The 21981-nt window shown below is 67.4% G+C and overlaps 5 protein-coding genes and 1 long non-coding RNA gene across 8 annotated transcripts; 4 read left to right on the forward strand and 2 right to left on the reverse strand.

The window, feature by feature from the left end:
- Positions 1-246: 246 nt before the first annotated feature.
- MPZ (myelin protein zero) lies at positions 247-4369 on the forward strand. The gene is given in 7 exon segments (XM_079332806.1): positions 247-398; positions 1021-1184; positions 1791-2004; positions 2752-2887; positions 2994-3054; positions 3619-3705; positions 3709-4369. Coding segments are annotated over 7 exon segments (924 nt in total). The 5' UTR covers positions 247-349; the 3' UTR covers positions 3922-4369.
- Positions 4370-5924: 1555 nt separating this feature from the next.
- LOC306816354 lies at positions 5925-11472 on the reverse strand. The gene is made up of 3 exons (XR_013777648.1): positions 11367-11472; positions 6222-6276; positions 5925-6004 (listed from the first exon to the last, which is right to left on the reverse strand). It is a non-coding gene; the product is annotated as an uncharacterized lncRNA (long non-coding RNA).
- On the forward strand, positions 7442-12517 carry NR1I3 (nuclear receptor subfamily 1 group I member 3). 2 transcript variants are annotated; one of them, XM_079332803.1, is made up of 9 exons: positions 7442-7642; positions 7977-8142; positions 8833-8963; positions 9177-9358; positions 10162-10196; positions 10274-10419; positions 11347-11463; positions 12110-12215; positions 12308-12517. In XM_079332803.1, exons 1-9 carry the CDS (start codon positions 7531-7533, stop codon positions 12435-12437), a joined length of 1125 nt encoding a protein of 374 aa, XP_079188929.1. In that variant the 5' UTR covers positions 7442-7530; the 3' UTR covers positions 12438-12517. The 2 variants fall into 2 exon arrangements, with proteins under 2 accessions (XP_079188929.1, XP_079188928.1); XM_079332802.1 differs by having other exon boundaries at positions 7446-7642; positions 9982-10196.
- TOMM40L (translocase of outer mitochondrial membrane 40 like) lies at positions 12484-15393 on the reverse strand. Of its 2 annotated transcripts, none has more exons than XM_079332805.1 (10): positions 15120-15393; positions 14875-14942; positions 14699-14791; positions 13885-13986; positions 13689-13794; positions 13494-13590; positions 13333-13409; positions 13159-13261; positions 12696-13078; positions 12484-12563 (listed from the first exon to the last, which is right to left on the reverse strand). In XM_079332805.1, exons 1-9 carry the CDS (start codon positions 15205-15207, stop codon positions 13063-13065), a joined length of 750 nt encoding a protein of 249 aa, XP_079188931.1. In that variant the 5' UTR covers positions 15208-15393; the 3' UTR covers positions 12484-12563; positions 12696-13062. The 2 variants fall into 2 exon arrangements, with proteins under 2 accessions (XP_079188931.1, XP_079188930.1); XM_079332804.1 differs by having other exon boundaries at positions 13494-13616; positions 15120-15362.
- A 1311-nt stretch (positions 15394-16704) lies between these two features.
- Positions 16705-17177, forward strand: APOA2 (apolipoprotein A2). The gene is made up of 2 exons (XM_079332801.1): positions 16705-16927; positions 17016-17177. The coding sequence occupies exons 1-2, from the start codon at positions 16725-16727 to the stop codon at positions 17140-17142; spliced, it is 330 nt and encodes a 109-aa protein (XP_079188927.1). The 5' UTR covers positions 16705-16724; the 3' UTR covers positions 17143-17177.
- A 1558-nt stretch (positions 17178-18735) lies between these two features.
- UFC1 (ubiquitin-fold modifier conjugating enzyme 1) lies at positions 18736-21805 on the forward strand. The gene is made up of 6 exons (XM_079332800.1): positions 18736-18909; positions 18991-19058; positions 19765-19828; positions 19921-19997; positions 20747-20837; positions 21695-21805. The coding sequence occupies exons 1-6, from the start codon at positions 18787-18789 to the stop codon at positions 21764-21766; spliced, it is 495 nt and encodes a 164-aa protein (XP_079188926.1). The 5' UTR covers positions 18736-18786; the 3' UTR covers positions 21767-21805.
- Positions 21806-21981: the final 176 nt, after the last annotated feature.

Genomic DNA, 21981 nt, shown 5'->3' on the forward strand with positions numbered 1-21981 from the left:
TGTCCCCCAGCTGTCCCCCGGTCCACGCTGTCCCCCCAGTGTAACCCCGTGGCCCCCATGTTCACAGTGGCCCCCAGTGTCTCCCGGTGTCCCCCCCATGTCCCCCGTGGTTCTCCCCGGTGGTCCCCCACGTGGGCCCCCGCTGTCCCCTCGGGCACATTCCTGCTCTCCCGCCCCCGCGGGAATGCGGGTGACAAAGGCGCCAGTGTCCGGTGGGACAGTCCCGCAGTGTCCCCGAAATGTCCCCTTTGAGCCCCCCCCCCGCGGCCCGCGCCCATTGGCCGAGCTTCGGGGTGCAGCCACCCTTAAACCGCTGTCCCCGCGCTGTCCCCTCCGTGTCACCGCCACCATGTCGCCGAGGGCCACCCGCCACCTCCTGCTGCTGCTGGCGGCGCTGGGTGAGCTTGGGGACAAGGGACGGTCCCCAAAAATGGGGGTGGGGGGGGGTGGGGAGGGGGGGCAGGAGGTTTTTGGGGGTGGTCGTGGGGATGGTGGCACCCACGTGATGTTTGGGGACTGTCACCGGCGGGGGGGTGGCATCAATGACAGTCCTAGGGTTGTCACCAAGCTGGGGACAGGGGGGGTGACATCAAGGAGGGTCCCGGAATTGTCACCGAACTGGGGACAAGGTGGGTGGCATCAAGGACAGTCCCAGAATTGTCACCGAGGTGGGGACAGGTGGAGGTGGCATCAAGGACAGTCCGGAGGTGGCGTCAAGGACAGTCCCCAGAATTATCACCAAACTGGGGACAGGGGTGGGTGGCATCAAGGAGGGTCCCCAGAATTGTCACCAAGCTGGGGACACGAGGAGTGGCATCAAAGAGCCACCCCTTGGGACATCGGGGCGGTGCCACAACGCTGCTGTCCCCTCGGAGCCACCCCCGGCGACAGCAGTGTCACAACTCCGCTGTCCCCTCCGAGCCACCCCTGGCGACAGCAGTGTCACAAGTGTCCCCCCGCCCCCTCGGCGCCCCTCGGCGGCAGCTCGGGGACAGCGCTGACGCCGCTGTGTCGCAGCAGTGTCGCCGGTGTCGCCGATCCACGTGTACACGCAGCGCGAGGTTTATGGCACCGTGGGCGCCAGTGTCACCCTGTCCTGCAGCTTCTGGTCCAGCGAGTGGATCTCGGATGACATTTCCATCACCTGGCACTTCCAGGCCGAGGGCACCCGCGACAGCATCTCCGTCAGTGTCCCCGCAGTGTCCCCAAGCTGTCCCCGATGTCCCCAAGCCGTCCCCAGTGTCCCCATCCCGCCCCCAGCCCCGCTGTCCCCTTCTCCCTTGTGGCGACAGGGACAGGTCCTTCCCTGAGGGTGGCACGGTGTCCTGCACTAGAGTGGCACTGGGGTGGCACTGAAGTGTCCCCAAGATGTCGCCAGTACCCACCGGGTCCCAGCCCCAGCAGCGTCCCCTTTGCTCTGTGGTGGCACTGGGACGTCCCCAAGGTGTCCCCAGCCCTGCTGTCCCTTGAGTTCCAGCCCCAGCAGCGTCCCCTTTGCTCTGTGGTGGCACTGGGACGTCCCCAAGGTGTCCCCGTGTCCCACTGCCAGCCGCAGCAGGACAGACCTTTCCTGGAGGTGACACCGCGTCCCGCCACACCGCGGTGGCACTGGGATGTCCCCACCGTGTCCCCATGTCCCACGACAGTCACGAGCGCCCCCAGGACCCTCCCAATCCCCCTCTGTCCCCCCTGTCCCCGCCATCTCCGGCGCTGGCTGTCACCCCGCCGCGCCGAGGTGCCACCCCCGCCGCCGGGTGACCTCGCTGTCGCTGTCGCTGTCGCTGTCGCAGATCTTCCACTACGCCCAGGGCCAGCCCTACATCGACGACGTGGGGAGCTTCAAGGAGCGCATGGAGTGGGTGGGGAACCCGCGGCGCCGCGACGGCTCCATCGTCATCCGCGACCTGGAGCCCGGCGACAATGGCACCTTCACGTGCGACGTCAAGAACCCGCCCGACATCGTGGGCAAGTCCTCGCAGGTCACGCTCTACGTGCTGGAGAAAGGTGCGCGCGGTGTCACCTCCCTGTCACCTCCCTGTCGCCGACCGTCATCGATGGTGGCGGTGCCACCTCCCTGAGCACGCTTGTAGTGGTGTCACCTCCCTGTCACCGATGGTGGCGGTGTCACCTCCCGGACATCGGGGGTGTGACACGGGGCTGGTGTCACCTCAACGCTACCTGCTGGTGGTGGCGACACGGTGTCACTGTCCCCACAGTGCCACCCACTGCCAGGGGTGACACAATGCCACTGTCTCTTCTCTCCCGGGTGGCGACACGGTGCCACTGTCACCTCAGTGCCACTCCCTTCTGGGGGTTGACACGGTGCCACTGTCCCCTTTCTGCTGTGAGTGACGCAGTGCCACTGTCTGCTCCACGCTGGGGGTGACCCGGTGCCACTGTCCCCTTCCTCTTCCCGAGGGTGACGCTGTGCCACTGTCCTGTCCCCCCGGGGGTGTCGCGGTGCCCCTGTCGTGCCCCTGCCGGGGGTGACGCGATGCCACTGTCCCCTTCCTCCTCACGAGGGTGACGCGGTGTCCCTGTCCTGTCCCCCCGAGGGTGACGCGGTGCCCCTGTCCTGTCCCCCCGGGGTGACCCGGTGTCCCTCTCGTGTCCCCCCGGGTGTGACGCGGTGTCCCTCTCGTGTCCCCCCGGGTGTGACGCGGTGCCCCTGTCCTGTCCCCCCGGGTGTGACCCGGTGTCCCTCTCGTGTCCCCCCGGGTGTGACGCGGTGTCCCTCTCGTGTCCCCGCAGTGCCCACGCGCTATGGCGTGGTGCTGGGCTCTGTCATCGCCGGGGTGCTGCTGCTGGTGGCCGTGCTGGTGGCCCTGGGCTACGCCACCCGCTCCTGCTGGCGGCGGCGCCAGGCGCTGCTGCAGCGGCGCCTCAGGTGAGCGGCGCCCCCTCCCCACCCCGACCCCCTCCCGCGCCCTCCAGCGCCCCGAGCCGCTCCTTTTCTGCCTTTTCTTTCCCCAAAAAAAAAACCCAAATCCCAGCGCCATGGAGAAGGGGAAACTGCAGCGCTCGGGCAAGGACGGCTCCAAGCGCAGCCGGCAGGTGAGCGCCGGGAGGGGCGGGGGGCGCGGCGGGGTGTCCCCTTGTCCCTCTGTCCCCCGTGTCCCCAGGGGCGGGAGGTGAAGCCCCCCCCGTCCCCTTGTCCACTCTGTTCCCTTGTCCCATCTGTCCCTGGGGAGGGGAAATGAAGCCCCCCTGACCCTGCCCCCCGTGTACCCCTGTCCCCGCAGGCCCTCGGGGACGGGAGATGAAGGCCCCTCCTGTCCCCTGTCCCCTGTCCCCTGTCCCCTGTCCTCCTGTCCCCTGGGATGTGAAATGAAGCCCCCCCTGTCCCCTGTCCCTGTCCCCTGTCCCCAAGTCCTTTGTCCCCCTGTCCCCTTGTCCTCGGGGATGGGAGATGAAGTCCCCGTGTCCCCCTGTCCCCCTTGTCCTCCCCGTCCCTTGTCCCCCTGTCTCCCCTCATCCCGGGGATGGGAGATGAAGCCCCCCTGTCCCCCCTGTCCCCCTTGTCCTCCCCGTCCCTTGTCCCCCTGTCTCCCCTCATCCCGGGGATGGGAGATGAAGCCCCCCTGTCCCCCCTGTCCCCCCTGTCCCCCTGTCCCCCAGGCCCCCGTGCTCTACGCCATGCTGGACCACGGCCGCAGCGCCAAGAAACCCAAGGGAGGCGCGGGGGAGTCTCGCAAGGACAGGAAATAGCGGTTAGCGGGCAGGGGGGGACCCCCGGGGACAGCGGGCACAGCGGGGGACCCCCGGCCCCCCAAAGTCATCATGACCATCGAGATGGAGCTGCGGGGGGAGCCCCGGGGGGAGCCCCCGCCCGCGGCCGCGCCCGCCGCCCGCTCCCCGAGCCGGGGCAGCCTCAGGAGCGCCCTGCTCAGCATCGTCAAACCCAACTCGGGGGGCTCCTGATCCACCCCCCCGGCGACCCCCCAGGCTCGGGACCCGGCGAGGAGCGGGGTGTGGTCCTCGCCTCGGGTCCCCCGGCCTCGGGGACAGCGCTGGGGACAATCCTGGGGACAATCCTGGGGACACCCCCGGGTCCCCCCCCCGCCCTCCTTCGGTCGCTCCCCGCCCCAGCTCCGGGCGAGGAGGGAATATCTCCTTTTTGAGCACAAAATCAGCGGATTTGGGGTCGGTGCCCCCTCCCCGAGACCTCTTGAGGCCGTGTCACAGCCGCGTGTCCCCTCCCCGCACTCGGGGGGGTTTCTCTGCCCCCCCTCCCCAAATTTTGCTCCTTTTCTGGCCGTTTTCTCGTCTCTCCCCGCGACCGACCCCAAATGACGTCGCAGGGGGTCCCCTTTGTCCCCTCCCATCCCCCCCATTAACCCCCGCACCCCATAACCCCCGGGACCCCCCCCAAAAATCCGGCCGGAGCCCCGCGGAGGGGGCGAGGCTGCGGCCGGGCTCCCCCTCCCCCCTCCCCGTTTTTCTACTCCCTGTCCCTGTCCCCTCCCTGTCCCCGTGGTGCCATTAATAAACTGACACGTCCGGGAGCCCCGTGTCCCCTCCGGGTTGTCACTGTCACTGTCGCTGTCACTGTCACTGTCGCTGTCCCCACTCCGGCGGTGTCTGAGCAATCGCGAATTCACGGGGACATCGCTGTCACCCTCAGGGTGACACTTGGAGGTGGCACAGGATGGTGGCATCGCCCCTCAGCCGGGAGGGGACTGTCCCCAAAACCACCTCAGGGCCACCTCCCTGCCCCCCGCCATTAATTAAAGCTGGTAATTAACGCAGAGGTGTAATTAACACAGAGACCAAGGCGGGGGTGTCCCCACCAGGGGTGGGTGGCTGTCACCTCCTCACGGGAGGGGGACAAAGACCCCAGCCCGGCGCTGGGGGATATTTGGGGATATTTGGGGCACGGAGCAGGGCGGGAATTGCCGCTCCCACACGGGAACGGGGGCAGGGCGGCCCCCGGTGCCCCCCCGGTGCCCCCCCGGGATTTTTGTGTCCTTTCCCTAATAAGTCTGCGCAGCCCGACCCCGCCGCGTCCCCTGGGCCCTGCCCCGGGCTCTGTTTTTCTTTCCAAGGAGCTATTTCTGCACCGGGACACGGCATTCCCGGACCCTCCGAGCCCCTCGAACCCCCCCAAATCCGGGCTGCGAACCCCCCCAAATCCGGGATGCGAAACCCCCAAAATCCGGCTGCGAAACCCCCAAAATCCGGCTGCGAAACCCCCAAATCCGGCTGCGAAACCCCCAAATCCGGGCTGTGAACCTGCCGAAATCTGGTCACAAATCCCCCCAAAACCCGCCTGTGAATCCCCCAAACTCAGATGCGAATTTCCCGCAAATCCAGCTGTGAATTCCCCAAATCCAGCTGAGAACACCCCTAAAAATCCGGCTGCGACCCCCCCAAATCCGGCTGAGAACGCCCCAAAATCCATCTGGAACTCCCCAAAATCGGTCCCAAACCCCTCAAATCTCTCTGAATTTATCCCCACGCCCCCCAAGAATTTTTGGGACGCCTGAGCCCCCGCGGGGGAGAAATCCCAGGGACCCCCGGCTCTGATTTAAAGGGGGGATCCCTCCCCAAATTCCCCCGAACCCCCAGACCCTCCTCTTCCTCAGACTTTATTATTCGTACAGGACAAAGGAGGGAGACGACACGACAGGGAAATTGGGGGATTCTCAGGAAAAATTGGGGGGTTCCAAGTGAAATTCGGGGTTCCCAGGAAAACGGGGGGCTCCCCGCCGCCCCCTCCCTCCAGGGCCACCTCCCCTGCTGGGGACACCCGGCTGTGTCCCCCCCGTGTCACTCGGGGCAGGGAAGGGCCGAACCCCCCCTCCCCCAACTCCAGGGGGTCCCCACGAGGTTTGGGGGTCCCGGGCCCCCCCTCAGGGCCCCGATTCTTTCTTCCGCCGCTGGAATTTGCGGAATTTGCCCTGGATGGCGAGCGCCGCGCGCTCCGTCTCGGGCGCGCTCAGGTCGATGTCGATCTCCTCCTCCTCCTCCTCCTCTTCCTCCTTCTTGGGGTCACCGGCCTTGGCTGAGGGGTGGGGGGGGACAGGGACATCCTTGGGGACAGCCTGGCACCCCCAGACTCACCCCGGGGACACCCCGGGGGACATCCCGCCACTCCCCGCAAGGACGGGGACACGGACGCAGCGGTGACAGCGGTGACAGCGGTGACAATGGTGACAGCGGTGACAGCGGTGACAGCGGTGACAGGGAGCCCGTGCCCCACCTGTGCCGGGGGTCCTCACCTTGCTGCTGCCCAGCGGGGGCCTCCGCCGCCGAGGGGGGGTCATGGGGGCTGCGCTGCGGACAGAGGGGACCCGAGGGGGGTGACACAGGGGCTCTGTTGTCCCCAGTGTCCCCCCAGTGTCCCCAGGGTCCCCCAGTATCCCCGGGCGTGCCCCCAGCCTCCAGCCGGAGTGGGGCTCATGGGGGCTGCGCTGAGAAGAGAGGAGAGCCCTGGGGGAAAGGGGAGGTGACACCAGTGTCCCCAGAGTGTCCCCGTGGCGCTCCGGAGTCCCCAAAGTGTCCCCGTGTCCCCGCATCCCGGGTGCAGCATCCTGTCCCCGTCCCCGCTCGGGGCTGAACCCACGGGGAAAGGGGCGAACCGCTCTGCGCGCTCTGTCCCGGTGTGTCCGGGCCCCCTGAGCCCCCCGGTGTCCCCCCGGTATCCTCGGTGTCCCCCCGTGTCCCCACCTCGCTCATCCCGCCGCCGCCGCCGCTGCCCGGTGCGGCACCGGCGCTGCCGCCGTCGCGTTTTATAGGGGCGGGGTTTGATTGACAGCTGCTCGCGGCCAATGGGGAGCGGGGTGGGGTCTGTAAGGGGCACGCCCACTCGTGGGGATTCTCCCGACCCACCCCCGCTCCAGGGGGAACGGACCCGGGGGGACACGGGGGGACATTGAGGGGCTTAGGGGACACAGGGAATATGAGCACATAGGGGACATGGGGGATGTGGAGGGACATGGGGGACTTGGCGACATTGGGGGACACGGGGCGATTTTGGGGACTTGGGGACATTGGGGGACATTGGAGTCATGGGGACATCATTGGGGACACGGGGGGACTTTGGGGGGACATTTAGAACATGGGGGACATTTGGAGACATTAGGGACACACGGGGACATGGGGACACAGGGGAGCTCGGGGAGTGTGGGGGCATCGGGATGACCCCGAGCCCCCCCGAGTGCCACCCTCCTGGTGGGGGTGACACCTGGGGACAAGGTGACACCGGAGATCCGCCATGGGGACACCGCCAGTGGGGCTGGTGACAGAGTGACCCTCCTGTGGGGACAGCGGTGACAGCACGGCCACCACCGTGTCCCCTTTGGGGCTTCCAGTGCCACCATCGGCACGCACGGGTGACATTCCGGCTGTCGTGTCCCCGAGTATCCCCGTGTCCCTCTGTCCCCCAGAGCTGCCATCCCTGCGCCTGTCCCCTCAGGTGCCACCTGTCCCCTCCTCCCCGCGCTCTGTCCCCGCCTGTCGCGGCCTCGCTCAAGTTCAAGGTTCAAACTCCACGGGGCCTTTCCCGGGACCGGCGGGGACACGGCGGGAATGGAGGCGACACTCGGGGACCGGCGGGGACACACAGAGTGCCGAGGGGACGCTCGGGGACCCGGTGGGGACAGTCCTGCATCACCGACAGCACCGGGGGACAGCGGCTCAGGTACCGCCGGGGACACGCGGGGACCGGAGGGGACACTCGGGGAGTGCAGGGGACACGCGGGGGCTGGCGGGAACACCCAGGGAGTGTAGGGGACACACGGGGACATTCGAGGACCAGAGGGGACATGCAGGGACCAGCGGGGACACTTAGGGACCGAAGGAGATCCACGAGGACCGGAGGGGACATGAAGAGACCCTGCAGGGACCGGCGGGGACACACGGGTGACAGCGCCGCGGCTGGGGGGGGACACAGCGGTGGCGGCCGGGGACACGTGGGTGACAGCGCGGCGGGACAGGTGCCGGCTGTGTCACTCCCCGCTGTCCCCTGTCCCCAGCCGTGTCCCTGCCGAGCCCCCCGGGCACAGAGTGCAGCCCCCGCCCCCGGGACCCCCCTGGGGACACGGAGCCCGACGAGGACAAAGTGTGCGCCGTGTGCGGGGACAGGGCCAGCGGGTACCACTTCCACGTGATGAGCTGCGAGGGCTGCAAGGGCTTCTTCAGGTGCGGGGACAGCGCGGGGACAGCGGGGACAGGGCGGGGACAGCGCGGAGACAGCGGGGGGACAGCGCGGGGACAGCGAGGACAGCGCGGGGACAGCGCGGGGACAGCGCGGGGACAGCGGGGGGACAGGGCGGGGACAGGGCGGGGACAGCGGGGGGACAGCGCGGGGACAGCGCGGGGACAGGGCGGGGACAGCGCGGGGACAGCGCGGGGACAGCGGGGGGACAGCGCGGGGACAGCGCGGGGACAGGGCGGAGACAGCGCGGGGACAGCGCGGGGACAGCGAGGACAGCGCGGGGACAGCGGGGACAGCGCGGGGACAGCGCGGGGACAGCGGGGGGACAGCGGGGACAGCGAGGACAGCGCGGGATGGAACAAAGGGACAAGGGGGACAGCACGGAATGGGACAAGGGGACAAGGTGGAGGAGGTTGGGGACAAGGTGTGAGGGGACAAAAGAGGATGGGAAATGACAAAATGGGATGGATGGGACAGGATAGGATGGGGCAAGGGGACGGGGTGAGGGGACAGGACGGGATGTGGTGACAGGATGGGACACGACACCAGGACAGGGATGGGAAGGGGTGGCACAGGGGAATGGGGACAGGGTGGGACACGCCGTGCCCCGGGGGACACGCAGTGACAGTGGCCGTGTCGGGGCACAGGCGGTGACAGCGGCCCTGTCCCCGCAGGCGCTCTGTCATCAAAGGTGTCCGCTTCACCTGTCCCCTGGCGCGGCGCTGCCCTGTCACCAAGGCCAAGCGGCGACAGTGCCAGGCCTGTCGCCTCCAGAAGTGCCTGGACGCCGGCATGAGGAGGGACAGTGAGTGACACCGCGGGGACACGGGGAGCACCTGGGTGGGACAAAGGGACAGAGAGAGGCGGCCGGGTGGGGTGGCAGGGAGGGGACAGCAGGGCCCGGGGCACGGAGGTGGCAGCAGGGGGGGTGGCAGGGAGGGGACAGGGGAGGGACATCCCGGGGCGCGGGTGTCGCCGCTCGCTGTCCCCGGCGGTGACAGGGGGCCGCGGGTGGCAGTGATCATGTCGGAGGAGGCGCTGCGGCGGCGACGGGAGCTGCGGGGCCAGCGGGGCCAGCCCGGGGGCCAGCAGGGCCAGCAGCGGGGACTGACGGGCGAGCAGCAGCAGCTCATCGAGCTCCTCATCGGCGCCCACCAGCGAACCTTCGACTCCAGCTTCTCCCAGTTCATGCACTGCTGGGTGAGCTGGGGACACCCTGTGCCTGTGGGGACACCCCTGTCCTGTGGGGACACCCCTGTACCTGTGAGGACAACCCTGTCCTGTGGGGACAACCCTGTCCTGTGGGGACACCCCTGCTCTTGTGGGGGACACCCTGTGCCTGTTGGGGACACCCCATCCCTGCTGAGGACACCCCTGTTCTTGTGGGGGACACCCCTGTCCTTATGGGGACACCTCTGTCCCTGTGGGTGTCTCGGCTGTCCCCAAAAGTGTCCAGACCGTCCCCACGATGTCCTGACTGTCTCCAGTGATGCTCCAATTGCTCCCACAGACATCCCGACTGTCCCCAAAGATGTTCAGACTGTCCCCATGATACTCCAACTGTCCCCAAGATGTCCTGCCTGTCCCCACAAGCACCCAGACTGTCCCCAAAAAAATGTCCTGACTGTCCCCAAGAATGTCCTGACTGTTCCACGTGTACCCAGGCTATCCCCAAATATGTCCAGACTGTCCCCACAGGTACCCAGACTGTCCCAAAGGTGTCCTGACCATTCCCACGATGCTCCAACTGTCCCCAAAAATGTCCTGCCTGTCCCCAAAGCTGTCCTGCCCGTCCCCAACCCCGTCCGTGCCTGTCCCCGCAGCCGCCCTGCCCTGTCCCCGCGTGTCCCCAGCCCGCCGTGCGCCTGCTCGTGCCCAGCCCCCCGGGCCCCGCCGTCCCCTCGGCGCTGTCGCTGTCGCTGTCGCCGCGGGAGGAGGCCGGGCCGGACGTGCTGTCGCTGCTGCCGCAGTTCGCCGACCTGAGCACGTTCATGATCCAGCAGGTGATCAAATTCGCCAAGGAGATCCCGGTGTTCAGGTGCGCGGGGCGGGGCCGCGGCGGGGGCGGCGCCCGGTGCCACCCCCTGACGTGTCCCCGTGTGTCCCCCACGACAGGAGTTTGTCCCTGGACACGCAAATCTCGCTGCTGAAAGGGGCCACGCTGGGCATCTGCCAGATCCGCTTCAACACCGTCTTCAACCCGCGCACCAAGGCCTGGGAGTGCGGCCAGCGCTGCTACACCATCCGCGACGGGGCGCTGGGTGCGCGACAGGGGGACAGGGGGACAGGGGGACACACCTGGGGACAGCGGGGACAGCGGGGACACACCTGGGACACACCTGGGGACATTTGGGGGCACCGCTCTACAGTGGCACCCACGGGGACAGGAGGGTGGCAGGACAAAGAGCAGGGTCCTGTGGTGTCACCACAGAGTGGTTGGACACAAAAGGACCCAAGCCAGGTGTGCCCAGGTGTGCCCAGGGTGGCACCAGGGCTGTGTCCAGTTCTGGTCACTCAGTTTAGCAAGGGCTAGAGCGTGTCCAGGGAAAGGAAATCCTGGGGGGCTCAGCCTGGAGAAAAGGGGGTCCAGGAGGAATTTGGGATGGGGAATCTTGGGGGGCTCAGCCTGGAGAAAAGGGGGTCCAGGAGGAATTTGGGATGGCGAACCCTGGGGGGCTCAGCCTGGAGAAAAGGGGGTCCAGGAGGAATTTGGGATGGGGAATCTTGGGGGGCTCAGCCTGGAGAAAAGGGGGTCCAGGGGGAATTTGGGATGGGGAATCCTGGGGGGCTCAGCCTGGAGAAAAGGGGGTCCAGGAGGAATTTGGGATGGGGAATCTTGGGGGGCTCAGCCTGGAGAAAAGGGGGTCCAGGGGGAATTTGGGATGGGGAATCCTGGGGGGCTCAGCCTGGAGAAAAGGGGGTCCAGGGGGAATTTGGGATGGGGAATCCTGGGGGGCTCAGCCTGGAGAAAAGGGGGTCGGGGGTATTTTCAGCTCTTCCAGAGGGTTTGGGGTCTGAGCCCAGGGAATGGGACAGCACAAGGGGACAGAGCCTCAGGCTGTGCCAGGGGCTTCAAATTCGGGAAAATCCCTCCTGGAAAAGGAAAAGGTTTTGGCAGGAGCCGCCTGGGGAGGGTTGGGGCGGGGTCTCCCCCCATCCTAAGCCCGGATTTCGGGGTGCCCCCCCAGCCGGGTTCCAGCAGGTGTACCTGGAGCCGCTGCTCAAGTTCCACGAGAGCCTGCGGCGGCTGCGGCTGCACGAGGCCGAGTACGCGCTGCTGCAGGCCATGCTGCTCTTCTCGCCGGGTGAGCCCCAAAATACCCCGAGCCCCAAAATACCCCCTGAACACCCCCCCCGGGGCGGCACGGCCCCAAAATACCCCCTGAACACCCCCCCGGGGCGGCACAAACCGCCCTGAACCACCCCGGGAACGGCATGAGCCCCCAAAACATCCCCTGAGCCCCAAAATACCCCCTGAACACCCCCCCGGAACGGCACAAACTGCCCTGAACCACCGCGGGGCGGCATGAGCCCCCAAAATACCCCCTGAGCCCCAAAATACCCCCTAAACACCCCCCGCGAACGGCACAAACCCCCCCGAACCCCCTCCGGGACAGCCTGAGCCCCCCTGAACCCCCTGAGCCCCCCAGGAGAGTATGAACCCCCCTGGGACAGCCCAAAGCCCCCCAGAATCCCCCCGAACCCCCTTTTCTCCAGGCTGAGCCCCCTCGGGAAAAGCCCAAAGCCCCCCAAAATTCCCCTTGAACCCCCCTTTTCTCCAGACTGACCCCCCCAGAATTTTCCATCCCAAATCTTCACTTGCAGACCCCAAAATCCCCCCTGACCCCCCTTTTCTCCACACACTGAGCCACCCCGGCGGGGGGGGGGGGGGGGTCACAGGTGACACCGCGCTGTCCCCAAATCCCCTCTGACGTCACTGCCACCCCCCAGACCACGCGGGCATCGCCCAGCGCGACGTCATCGACCAGTTCCAGGAGCGGGTGGCGCTGACCCTGCAGAGCTACATCGAGCACCGGCACCCGCCGCGCGAGGGCAGGTGAGGGGGCGGGCAGGTGAGGCGGGGAGGGGCTGCCGGTGTCCCCGGGGGGGTGGGGACGGTCACCGGGATGTCCCCGCGTGTCCCCGCAGGTTCCTGTACGCCAAGCTGCTGCTGCTGCTGACGGAGCTGCAGACGCTCAAGGTGGAGAACACGCGGCAGATCCTGCACATCCAGGAGCTGTCGGCCATGACGCCGCTGCTCTCCGAGATCATCAGCTGATGTCACTCTTGATGTCACCCCCGTGTCCCCAATTGTCACCCCCGGCCCGCGCTGGGCGCAGAGTAAAGCTGCTTTATTTATCCGGGTGTGGCACCGCGGGGAAACTGAGGCACGGCCGCCTTGGGGCTGGGGACAATGGGGACACCCAGCACCACGTGATCACTGGGGACAATGGGGACACCCAGCCCTGTGACAGCCACGCCCAGGAGGTGACAATGGGGACACCCAGCGCTGCGACAGCCACGCCCAGGAGGTGACAATGGGGACACCCAGCCCTGTGACAGCCACGCCCAGGAGGTGGCACTGGGGACAATGGGGACATCCAGCCCCCCCCCGCGGTTACTGGGGACATCAGGGACCCCCAGCCCCCCGTGGCCACCGCCCCCAGCCCCCCGTGGCGCTGTCACTCGCTGTCCCCAGCCCGCCGTGTCCCTGCGGCCCGGCCCGGTGTCTCCCTGAGCAGGACAGTGCCACACTGTCCCCGCTGTCCCCGCTGTCCCCTCAGCCCACGGTGACGCTGAAGCCGCAGTGGAAACGATTCCTCCAGTGGTTGAGGAAGGCGCCCAGAGCCAGCGTGACGGGCAAGGGGGGCAACTTCTTCTCCAGGACCCCCCCCACGCTCCAATTACTGTCCAGGAGCCCTGTGGGGGGACAGCAGCGACACCTGAGTGCCACCAGCAGGTGGCAGCTGGGGACAGAAGCCACCGGGAGCCCGGCCCACCTCTGAAGACGACGTTGGCTCGCGGCAGGTTGAGCTGGTAGCCGAAGGCAAAGTTGGTCTCCTGCAGCCGCGTGTTGGCCTCCAGCTCCACCCCCACCTGCACCTGGGCGGGGACACGGCAGTCAGGGGCTGGGGACACCTCGGGGACAGCGGGGGACAGCGGGGGACACGCACCTGCTCGTTGGCCCGGTGGTAGTAGCTGGCGTGAGCCCCCCCGTAGCCCAGGTTGAGCGTGGTCACCCAGTTGGGGGCTGCAACAGAGAGCCAGCGCCGAGGTGACACCGCCGGGGACATCCCCAGGCCGTCCCCAAAGTGTCCCCAGAGCGTCCCCTTACCCGAATATTTGCCAGCCAGCGTCAGGATGGCCCCCTCCTCGCCGGGGCGCCGGTGGTAGACGAGCTCCCCGCCCAGCACCAGGCGGGCGGTGACGCTCTGCAGGAAATGTGCCACCACGATCACTGCGGGGACAGCGCGGTGGCCTCAGCGCCGCCCCCGCCGCGCCACCGGGGCAGGGCCGGGCTGTCGCTCACCGGAGCCGCCCAGCAGGTCGGGGTTGCCCAGAGTCAGCGTGGCCGTGCAGTCCTCGCCGCGGTACTCGCCGTCGAACTGCCAGGTCACGAACTTGGCCTGGTGCGTCTGGGGACGGGGGGACACGGCGGTGGCAGCGCGGGGACAGCGCGGGGACAGCGCGGGGACAGCGCGGGTGTGGCAGGGGGCGCGGCTCACCTGGAACACGGCCTTGGCGCGGAGGCGCTCGCCCAGCAGATGCAGCGCCTGGGCGTTGAGGCTGCCCGCGCTGTCCATGTCCCCGAGCAGCGTGGGGAACACCTGGGGACACGGGCGTGGGCGTGGGGACACACCCGGCCACCGGGCCACCGGGCCACGGGGCCACCGAGCCACCGGGCTCTGTGCTGCTGCTGGCAACAGCCCCGGGCACAGCCGGGCCACCAGGGTGGGCTGGGGGCAGCAGGGACCCCGGGGACACCAATGGCCCCAGGGACACCAATGGCCCCAAGGCCACTGACCACCCTGGGGCCACCAATGACCTCAAAGTCACCAATGACCCCAAGGTCACCTGGGACCACCCATAACCCTGGGGTCACCCATAACCCCAGTGCCACCAGTGACACTGACCAGTCTGGAGCCACCAATGACCCCAAAGTCACCAAGGATCCCAGGGTCACTTGGGACCACCAATGACCCCGGGGACACCAGTGACCCTGAAGCCACCAATGACCCCGGGGCCACCAGTGACCCTGAAGCCACCAATGACCCCAAGGTCATCTGGGATCACCCATAACCTCATGGCCACCAATGACCCCAAAGGTACTGGCCACCCTGAGGCCACCAACGACCCCAGGGACACCAATGACCCCAAGGCCACTGACCCCCCCTGAGTCCCCCAGGGGTGACAGTTGCCCACCATGACCCCGCAGCCATTGGTGACCTCGAGGTTCCAGAAGATGTGACACCACCTGTGACCACCCGAGGCCACCAAGGTCCCTGCCCCCCCCCCGGTCGGTGCCACCCGCGCTGTCACCTCGGTGGGCCCCAGCTGGCGGTCCCCCACGTAGGTGGCGTTGAAGCGATAGCCCGAGGGGCCCAGGGTGCTCATGTGCACCGTGTGTGTCACCTGTGGGGACAGCAGGGGTCACGGCGACAGCACGGGGGGGTCACCCCCCCCTCCCCCAGGTCCCCTCGTGTCCCCTCCCCGACCTGGAAGTGGCTGCTCAGGGTCTTGGTGACAATCAGCTTCACCCCCTCCATCTGCGGCGGGAACACCTCTGTGGGGACACGGCTGTCACCCCACGGGGACACGGCTGCCACCCCACGGGGACACGGCCGCCACCCCACGGGGACACGGCCGTCACCCCACGGGGACACGGCCGCCACCCCACGGGGACACGGCCGCCACCCCCGCTGTCCCCTCACAGCCCCCCAGCCCCGCTGCCCGCGGTCACCTTTGCAGAGCCGGTGCAGCTCGTCGAAGCTGCCGGGGTTGCCGCGGGGCTGGGCGCGGCGCGGCGCGCGGCTCCCGGCGCTGCCCATGGCCCCTACGGGCGGCCGCGGGCCGCCGCCATCGCGGGCGGCGCCGCCCGGAGCGCCTTCAGGGGGCGCGCCGCCGCCATCTTGGCCGCGGGCAACGCGTGCCGCCCATTGGCTGAGCGGGGAGGGCGGGGCCGCGCCGGAATGCGGCCCCTCCGGGCTCCCGCACCCCAGCGGAGACGTTCCGAGGCGGGCGCGTTCCGTGTCACCCGCCTGTCCCCAAATCCGCGCTGTGCCCCTTGTCCTGTGACATCCATGTCCCCCATCCCTTCATTCCTGGACTCCCCCTACCCCATGTTCCCCCCTGTGCCACCTCCCCCACCTCTTGTCCCCACCCGCGTGTCGCACGTCACCCCCATGCCAGACCAACACCCCCTTGGTGTCCCCTTCCCGCATCTCTGGACCCCCCCATGTCCCCTCTGTCCCCTCCCTGTGTCCCCCCCCATGTCCCCTCTGTCCCCTCCCTGTGTCCCCCGCCATGTCCCCTCTGTCCCCATCTCCTCAGCCCCCTGTCCCCTCCCCGCGCCACCTCTGTCACCACCCCCCCTTGTCCCCTGGGCTGTCCCCATGTCCCCCATCCCCACAGGTGGCCGGGGGGACTCCGACCTTTTGTCGCCAGCGCCACCACCGCCCTTTGCCCGCGTGTCCCCATTCCGGGGGTCGAGGGTCAGTGACAGCACAGGCGACAACCTTCGCCCGGCGGGGCCCCCCCTTGGGGACACGGGGACAGGCCCGGCAGGGGACGCGGCCCCCGCGCTGCCCCTCGGCCCCGCCGTGTTTGCCCGGGGAGGGGCGGGCAGGGGGATAAAAACGGGACCGGGCGGGGGGACCCCAAAGCGGCACAGGTGAGCGGGGACGGGGACGGGATTGGGGTTTGGGGACAGGGATTGGGGTTTGGGGACGGGGATTGGGGTTTGGGGCTGGGATGGGGACAGGGATTGGGGTTTGGGGACAGGGATTGGGGTTTGGGGACGGGGATTGGGATTTGGGGCTGGGATGGGGACAGGGATTGGGGTTTGGGGACAGGGATTGGGGTTTGGGGCTGGGATGGGGACAGGGATGGGGACAGGGATGGGGGTTTGGGGACGGGGATTGGGGTTTGGGGCTGGGATGGGGACAGGGATGGGGATAGGGATTGGGGTTTGGGGACGGGGATTGGGGTTTGGGGACGGGGATTGGGGTTTGGGGACGGGGATTGGGGTTTGGGACCAGGATTGGAGTTTGGGATCAGGATTGGGATTTGGGATTGGAATGTGGGGCTGGGATTGGGATTTGGGATCAGGATTGGGGTTTGGGATCAGGATTGGGGTTTGGGATCAGGATTGGGGTTTGGGATCAGGATTGGAATTTGGGGTCAGGATTGGGATTTGGTGTCATGTTTGGGATTTGGGATCAGGATTGGGATATGTGTCTCTGCTGATGCTGCACAGCAAGAACGAAACAGCACTTTGGGGACACACCCCCCGCACCCCTCCCCAAATCCCACCGCGCTGTCCCCGCACCCCCCGTCCCTCCCAGGCATGAAGGTCCCGCTCGCCACCGCGCTGCTCCTGCTCGCCACCGCCCGCCTGGGCGCCGCGCTGGTGCGGCGGGACGCGCCCGAGGGCTCGCAGCCCGCCGACAGCCAGGATTTCTTCACTCGCCACTTCCAGAGCTTCTCCGACTTCGTCACCCGCGAGCTGCCCCAAAAGCTGCGGGCGGAGGAGCTGCGGAGCCAGGCCGAGTATGGAGGGGAGGGGGTTCTGCACCCCAAAAAAAACACCCCGGGACCCCCCCACCCCCGGTGCGCTGAGCCCCCCCCTGTCCCGCAGGCAGTACCTGGACCGGGCGAACAAACAACTGGAGCCGCTGGCCCGGGAGCTGCAGAACAACGTGCTGGGGCTGTTCTCGTCCCTGCTGAGGATGGGCAAGGACGAGGGGCAGGGGGGCAACCCCTGAGAGCCGCGGGATGAACCCCAAAACCGGCCTGAGAGCCCAAAACAGCCCCCGAGATCCCAAATACAGCCCCAAGAGCCTAAAACAACCCCTGAGAGCCGCGGGATGAACCCCAAAACCGGCCTGAGAGCCCCGGGATGGACCCCAAATACAGCCCCGAGAGCCTAAAACAACCTCTGAGAGCCCAAATACAACCCCTGAGAGCCTAAAACAACCCCTGAGATCCCAAATACAGCCCCGAGAGCCTAAAACAGCCCCTGAGATCCCAAATACAACCCCTGAGATCCCAAATAACAGCCCCGAGAGCCTACAACAACCTCTGAGATCCCAAATACAGCCCCTGAGATCCCAAATACAGCCCCCGAGAGCCTAAAACAACCCCTGAGATCCCAAATACAACCCCTGAGATCCCAAATACAGCCCCCGAGAGCCTAAAACAACCCCTGAGAGCCGCGGGTGCACCCAAAAACCAGCCTGAGACCCCCGGGATGGACCCCAAATATAGCCCTGTGATCCCACATGGATCCCAAAACAGCCCTGAGACCCTCGGGATGGATCCCAAAACAACCCTGGGATGGACCCCAAACAGCCCTGAGAGCCCAAAACCAGCCTGAGACCACCAGGATGGACCCCAAAACCAGCCTGAGACCCCAAACCAGCCCTGAGCCCCCCCCGATACCCCCACTCCAGACCCCAATGCAGCCCCGAGCCCATCATGGGACCCCCACCATAGCCCTGAGCCCCCCCCTAATCTCACAGCCCCCCAATAAAGCCCTGAGCCCCCAGCGTGTGCTTGTACTGGGGTGGGCAGGGGGTCCTGGGGCTGGGGGGGGGTCTCTGGGGATTTGAGGGGGTGTCAGTGGGTTTGGGGGGGGTCTCTGGGGATTTGAGGGGGTGTCAGTGGGTTTGGGGGGGGGGTTCTGATGCTGTGGGGGGGTCCCCGGGGTTTTGAGAGGGGTTCCTGATGCTGGGCATGGTCTCTGGGGGTCTCTTGCTTTTGGGGGGGTTCTGATGCTGTGTCAGGGGGTCCCTGGGTCTGTCAGGGGGGGTCCCTGTCACTGTGAGGGGTCCCTGAATCTGTCCGGGGGTCCCTGTGGCTGTGGGGAGGGGGTTCCTGAATTGGGGAGGGTCCCGGGGTCTGTCGGGGGTCGCTGTCGCTGTCGGGAGCTCTCTGTGGCTCTCGGGGGGTCGCTGGCACTGTCGGGGGTCGCTGTCGCTGTCGGGGGGGTCTCTGTGGCTGTGGGGGGTCACTGGCACTGTCGGGGGTCGCTGTCGCTGTCGGGGGGGTCTCTGTGGCTGTGGGGGGTCACTGGCACTGTCGGGGGTCTCTGTGGCTCTCGGGGGGTCACTGGCACTGTCGGGGGTCGCTGTCGCTATCGGGGGGTCTCTGTGGCTGACCCCCCCCACCCAACTCCCTCCCACTGCCAGCACTAAAGATGGCGGCACCGCCGCGCCCTCACGCGCAGGACGTGCCCTTATCCAAGATGGCGGCGGTGTCACTTCCCGCCACGCCCCGTCAGAAGATGGCGGCGCGGCGGCTGCGGTGTCACGTCACTTCCGGCGGGGCGGCATGGCGGGGCCGGGCCATGGCGGCGGAGGCGGTGGCGCCACGTCACTTCCGGCGGGGCGGCATGGCGGGGCCTGGCCATGGCGGAGGCGGCGGCGCGGCGGGCGGTGGCGGAGCTGCCGCTGCTGCGGGCGCCGGCGGGGCCGCGGGACCGCGAGGGCTGGGCCGAGCGGCTGCGTGAGGAGTACCGGGCACTGATCCAGGTGCGTCCCGCTCATCCTCGGTTCCCCCTTCCCGGTACTGCCCCCTCCCCGGTAACTCCCGGTGTCCCCTCCTCCCTGTAGTACGTGGAGAACAACAAACGCGCCGACACCGACTGGTTCCGCCTGGAGTCCAACCCCGAGGGCACGCGGTGCGTGGGGAGGGGGCTGCGGACCCCCGGGACCCCCCGGGGACGGTGACACTCCCGGGACCGTCACACCGGGGACGGTGACACCCCCGGGACCGTCACACCGGGGTCACACCGGGGGTCCCCTCCCCACAGCAGGTGGAATTTGGGGAGGGGTCTGAGGACTGAGGGACACGGGGGGGTTTGGGGAGGGGTCCCTGATATTGAGACCCCCCCAAGGGTTGCTCTGGTTATTGGGGGGGGGTCCCAGGACTGAGGGGGGTCTTGGGGGGCATCCCTGGGTCTGAGGGAAATTGGGGAGGGGTCCTGGGGGATGCTAAGGGGCTTTTTTGGAGGGGTCCCCACACTGAGGGGGTCCCAGGGGGGTCTATGGTGTTTTTTGGGGGGTGGTCCCAGGGGGGTCTAGGGTGTTTTTGGGGGGGGTCCCCGCACTGAGGGGGTCCCAGGGGGGTCTATGGTGTTTTTTGGGGGGTGGTCCCAGGGGGGTCTATGGTGTTTTTTGGGGGGGGGGTCCCAGGGGGGTCTATGGTGTTTTTTGGGGGGGGGGGGTCCCAGGGGGTTCTATGGTGTTTTTTGGGGGGGGGTCCCGCACTGAGGGGGTCCCAGGGGGGTCTATGGTGTTTTTTGGGGGGGGGTTCCAGGGGGGTCTATGGTGTTTTTTGGGGGGGGGTCCCGCACTGAGTAGCCCCTCCCTCCCCCCTCCCCCCAGCTGGTTCGGCAGGTGCTGGTTCATCCACGAGCTGCTCAAGTACGAGTTCAACATCGAGTTCGAGGTGAGGAGGGGGCGGGTCGGGGGCGGTTTTTGGGGGGGGTCCCGGGTTTTTTGGGGGGTCCCAGGGGCTCTGACCCCCCCTGGCCCCCCCAGATCCCCGTGACCTACCCGGGCACTGCCCCCGAAATCGCCATCCCCGAGCTGGACGGGAAAACTGCCAAGATGTACCGGTGGGTCTGGGGGCTTTGGGGGGGGTCCTTGGGGGGGTTTGGGGCTGGGGGCGTCGTGAGGGGGTCCTGGGGAGGGTCTCAGGGCTGGGGGGGGGTCGTGGAGAGGGTTTTAGGGGGGGGTCTTTTGGCTTAGAGGGGGATTTGAGGGGGTCCTGGGGGTCTTCTGGGGTTGGGGGTTCATGAGGAGGGTCCTGGGAGGGTCTCAGGCTTGGGGGGGGGGGGTCGTGGGGTTGATTTTTGGGGTTGGGGGGGTCGTGGAGAGGGTTTTAGGGGGGGTCTTTTGGCTTAGAGGGGGATTTGGGGGGTTCCTGGGCGGGTTTGGGGGCTGGGGGGGATCATGAGGAGGGTCCTGGGAGGGTCTCAGGGCTTGGGGGGGGGGGGGCGTGGGGGTTGATTTTTGGGGTTGGGGGGGTCATGGAGAGGGTTTTAGAGGGGGTCTTTTGGCTTAGAGGGAGATTTGGGGGGGTCCTGGGGGTGAGGGGGGTCCTGGGGAGGGTCTTAGGGAAGATTTTTTGGCTTGGGGAGGGTTGGTAAGGGAATTTGGGTGGGGGGCTTGGAGGGATCCTGAAATTTGGGGGTCCTGGGGAGGGTTTTGGGGCTGGGGGGGTTGGAAGGGGGGGGTCCATGGGGTGTTGTGGGGGGGTTTTGGGGTCCAGGGATTAGGGGGGTGGTCCCAGGGTGGGCTGATGGTCTCTCCTGGGGGGTCCTGGGGGGTCTCAGGGGGGTCTGACGGGTCCCTGACCCCACAGGGGGGGCAAGATCTGCCTCAGTGACCACTTCAAACCACTGTGGGCCAGGAACGTCCCCAAATTCGGGCTGGCACACCTGATGGCCCTGGGGGTGAGAGGGGACACTGGGGGGGACAGGGAGACACTGGGGGGGACAGGGGGACACTGGGGGTGAGAGGGGACACTGGGGGGACAGGGATGACACTGGGATTAGTGACAGGGTGACACTGAGGGGGTGACAAGGGTGATACTGAGAGAGTGACAGGGGTGACACTGGGGGGTTTCACTGTGTCAGGTATGACACTGGGGGGGGGGTGACACTGGGAATGTGACACTGGAGGGTGTTGTCACCCATGTGGGGACACTGGGGAGAGGTGACACCGTGGGGGGCACGGGGAGGTCACCCACGGGGGGGTGTGGGGTGACACTGGGAGGGGACAGGGATGACACTGGGGGTGTCACTGTGTCAGGGGTGACACTGGGAGGGGACAGGGGTGACACTGGGGGGGTCACTGTGTCAGGGGTGACACTGGGATTAGTGACAGGGGTGACACTGGGGGGGTCACTGTGTCAGGGGTGACACTGGGGGTGTCACTGTGTCAGGGGTGACACTGGAATTAGTGACAGGGGTGACACTGAGGGGGTCACTGTGTCAGGGGTGACACTGGGGGTGTCACTGTCAGGGATGACACTGGGATTAGTGACAGGGATGACACTGGGGGGTGTCACTGTCAGGGGTGACACGGGGGGGTGTCACTGTCAGGGATGACACTGGGATTAGTGACAGGGATGACACTGGTGGCTGTCGAGGGTGACACTGGGGGAGGGACACAGATGATACTCGGGGGGTATCAGGGGTGACATTGTGGGGGGATTGTCACCCATGGGGGGCTGTGACGCTGTTGTCACCCTTTTGGGCTGTGTGCCCCGAGGGGGTGGCACGCTGTGACACTGTCCCCTGTCCCCCAGCTGGGGCCCTGGCTCGCCGTGGAGATCCCAGACCTCATCTCCAAGGGCCTCATCCAGCACAAGGACAAGTGACCAACGTCCCCCCCATTCCCTCCCAGCTGCTCCCGCCCCTCCCCCCGCTTGCCCGCTGCTCCCCAATAAAACCTGAACCCCGATTTAGTCGCGGTTTGTTCTTTTGGGCAGCGATTCGTCCCCCCGCCATCGCGGCCCGACGGGAACCCGCACGCGGTGCGGCCCCTTTAAGACGCCGCGCGGTTGCCATGGCGACGCGCGGTGTAAGGGGGCGT

The sequence above is a fragment of the Erithacus rubecula genome, assembly GCF_903797595.1.
Source record: "Erithacus rubecula genome assembly, contig: scaffold_537_arrow_ctg1, whole genome shotgun sequence".
Lineage (NCBI taxonomy): Eukaryota > Metazoa > Chordata > Aves > Passeriformes > Muscicapidae > Erithacus > Erithacus rubecula.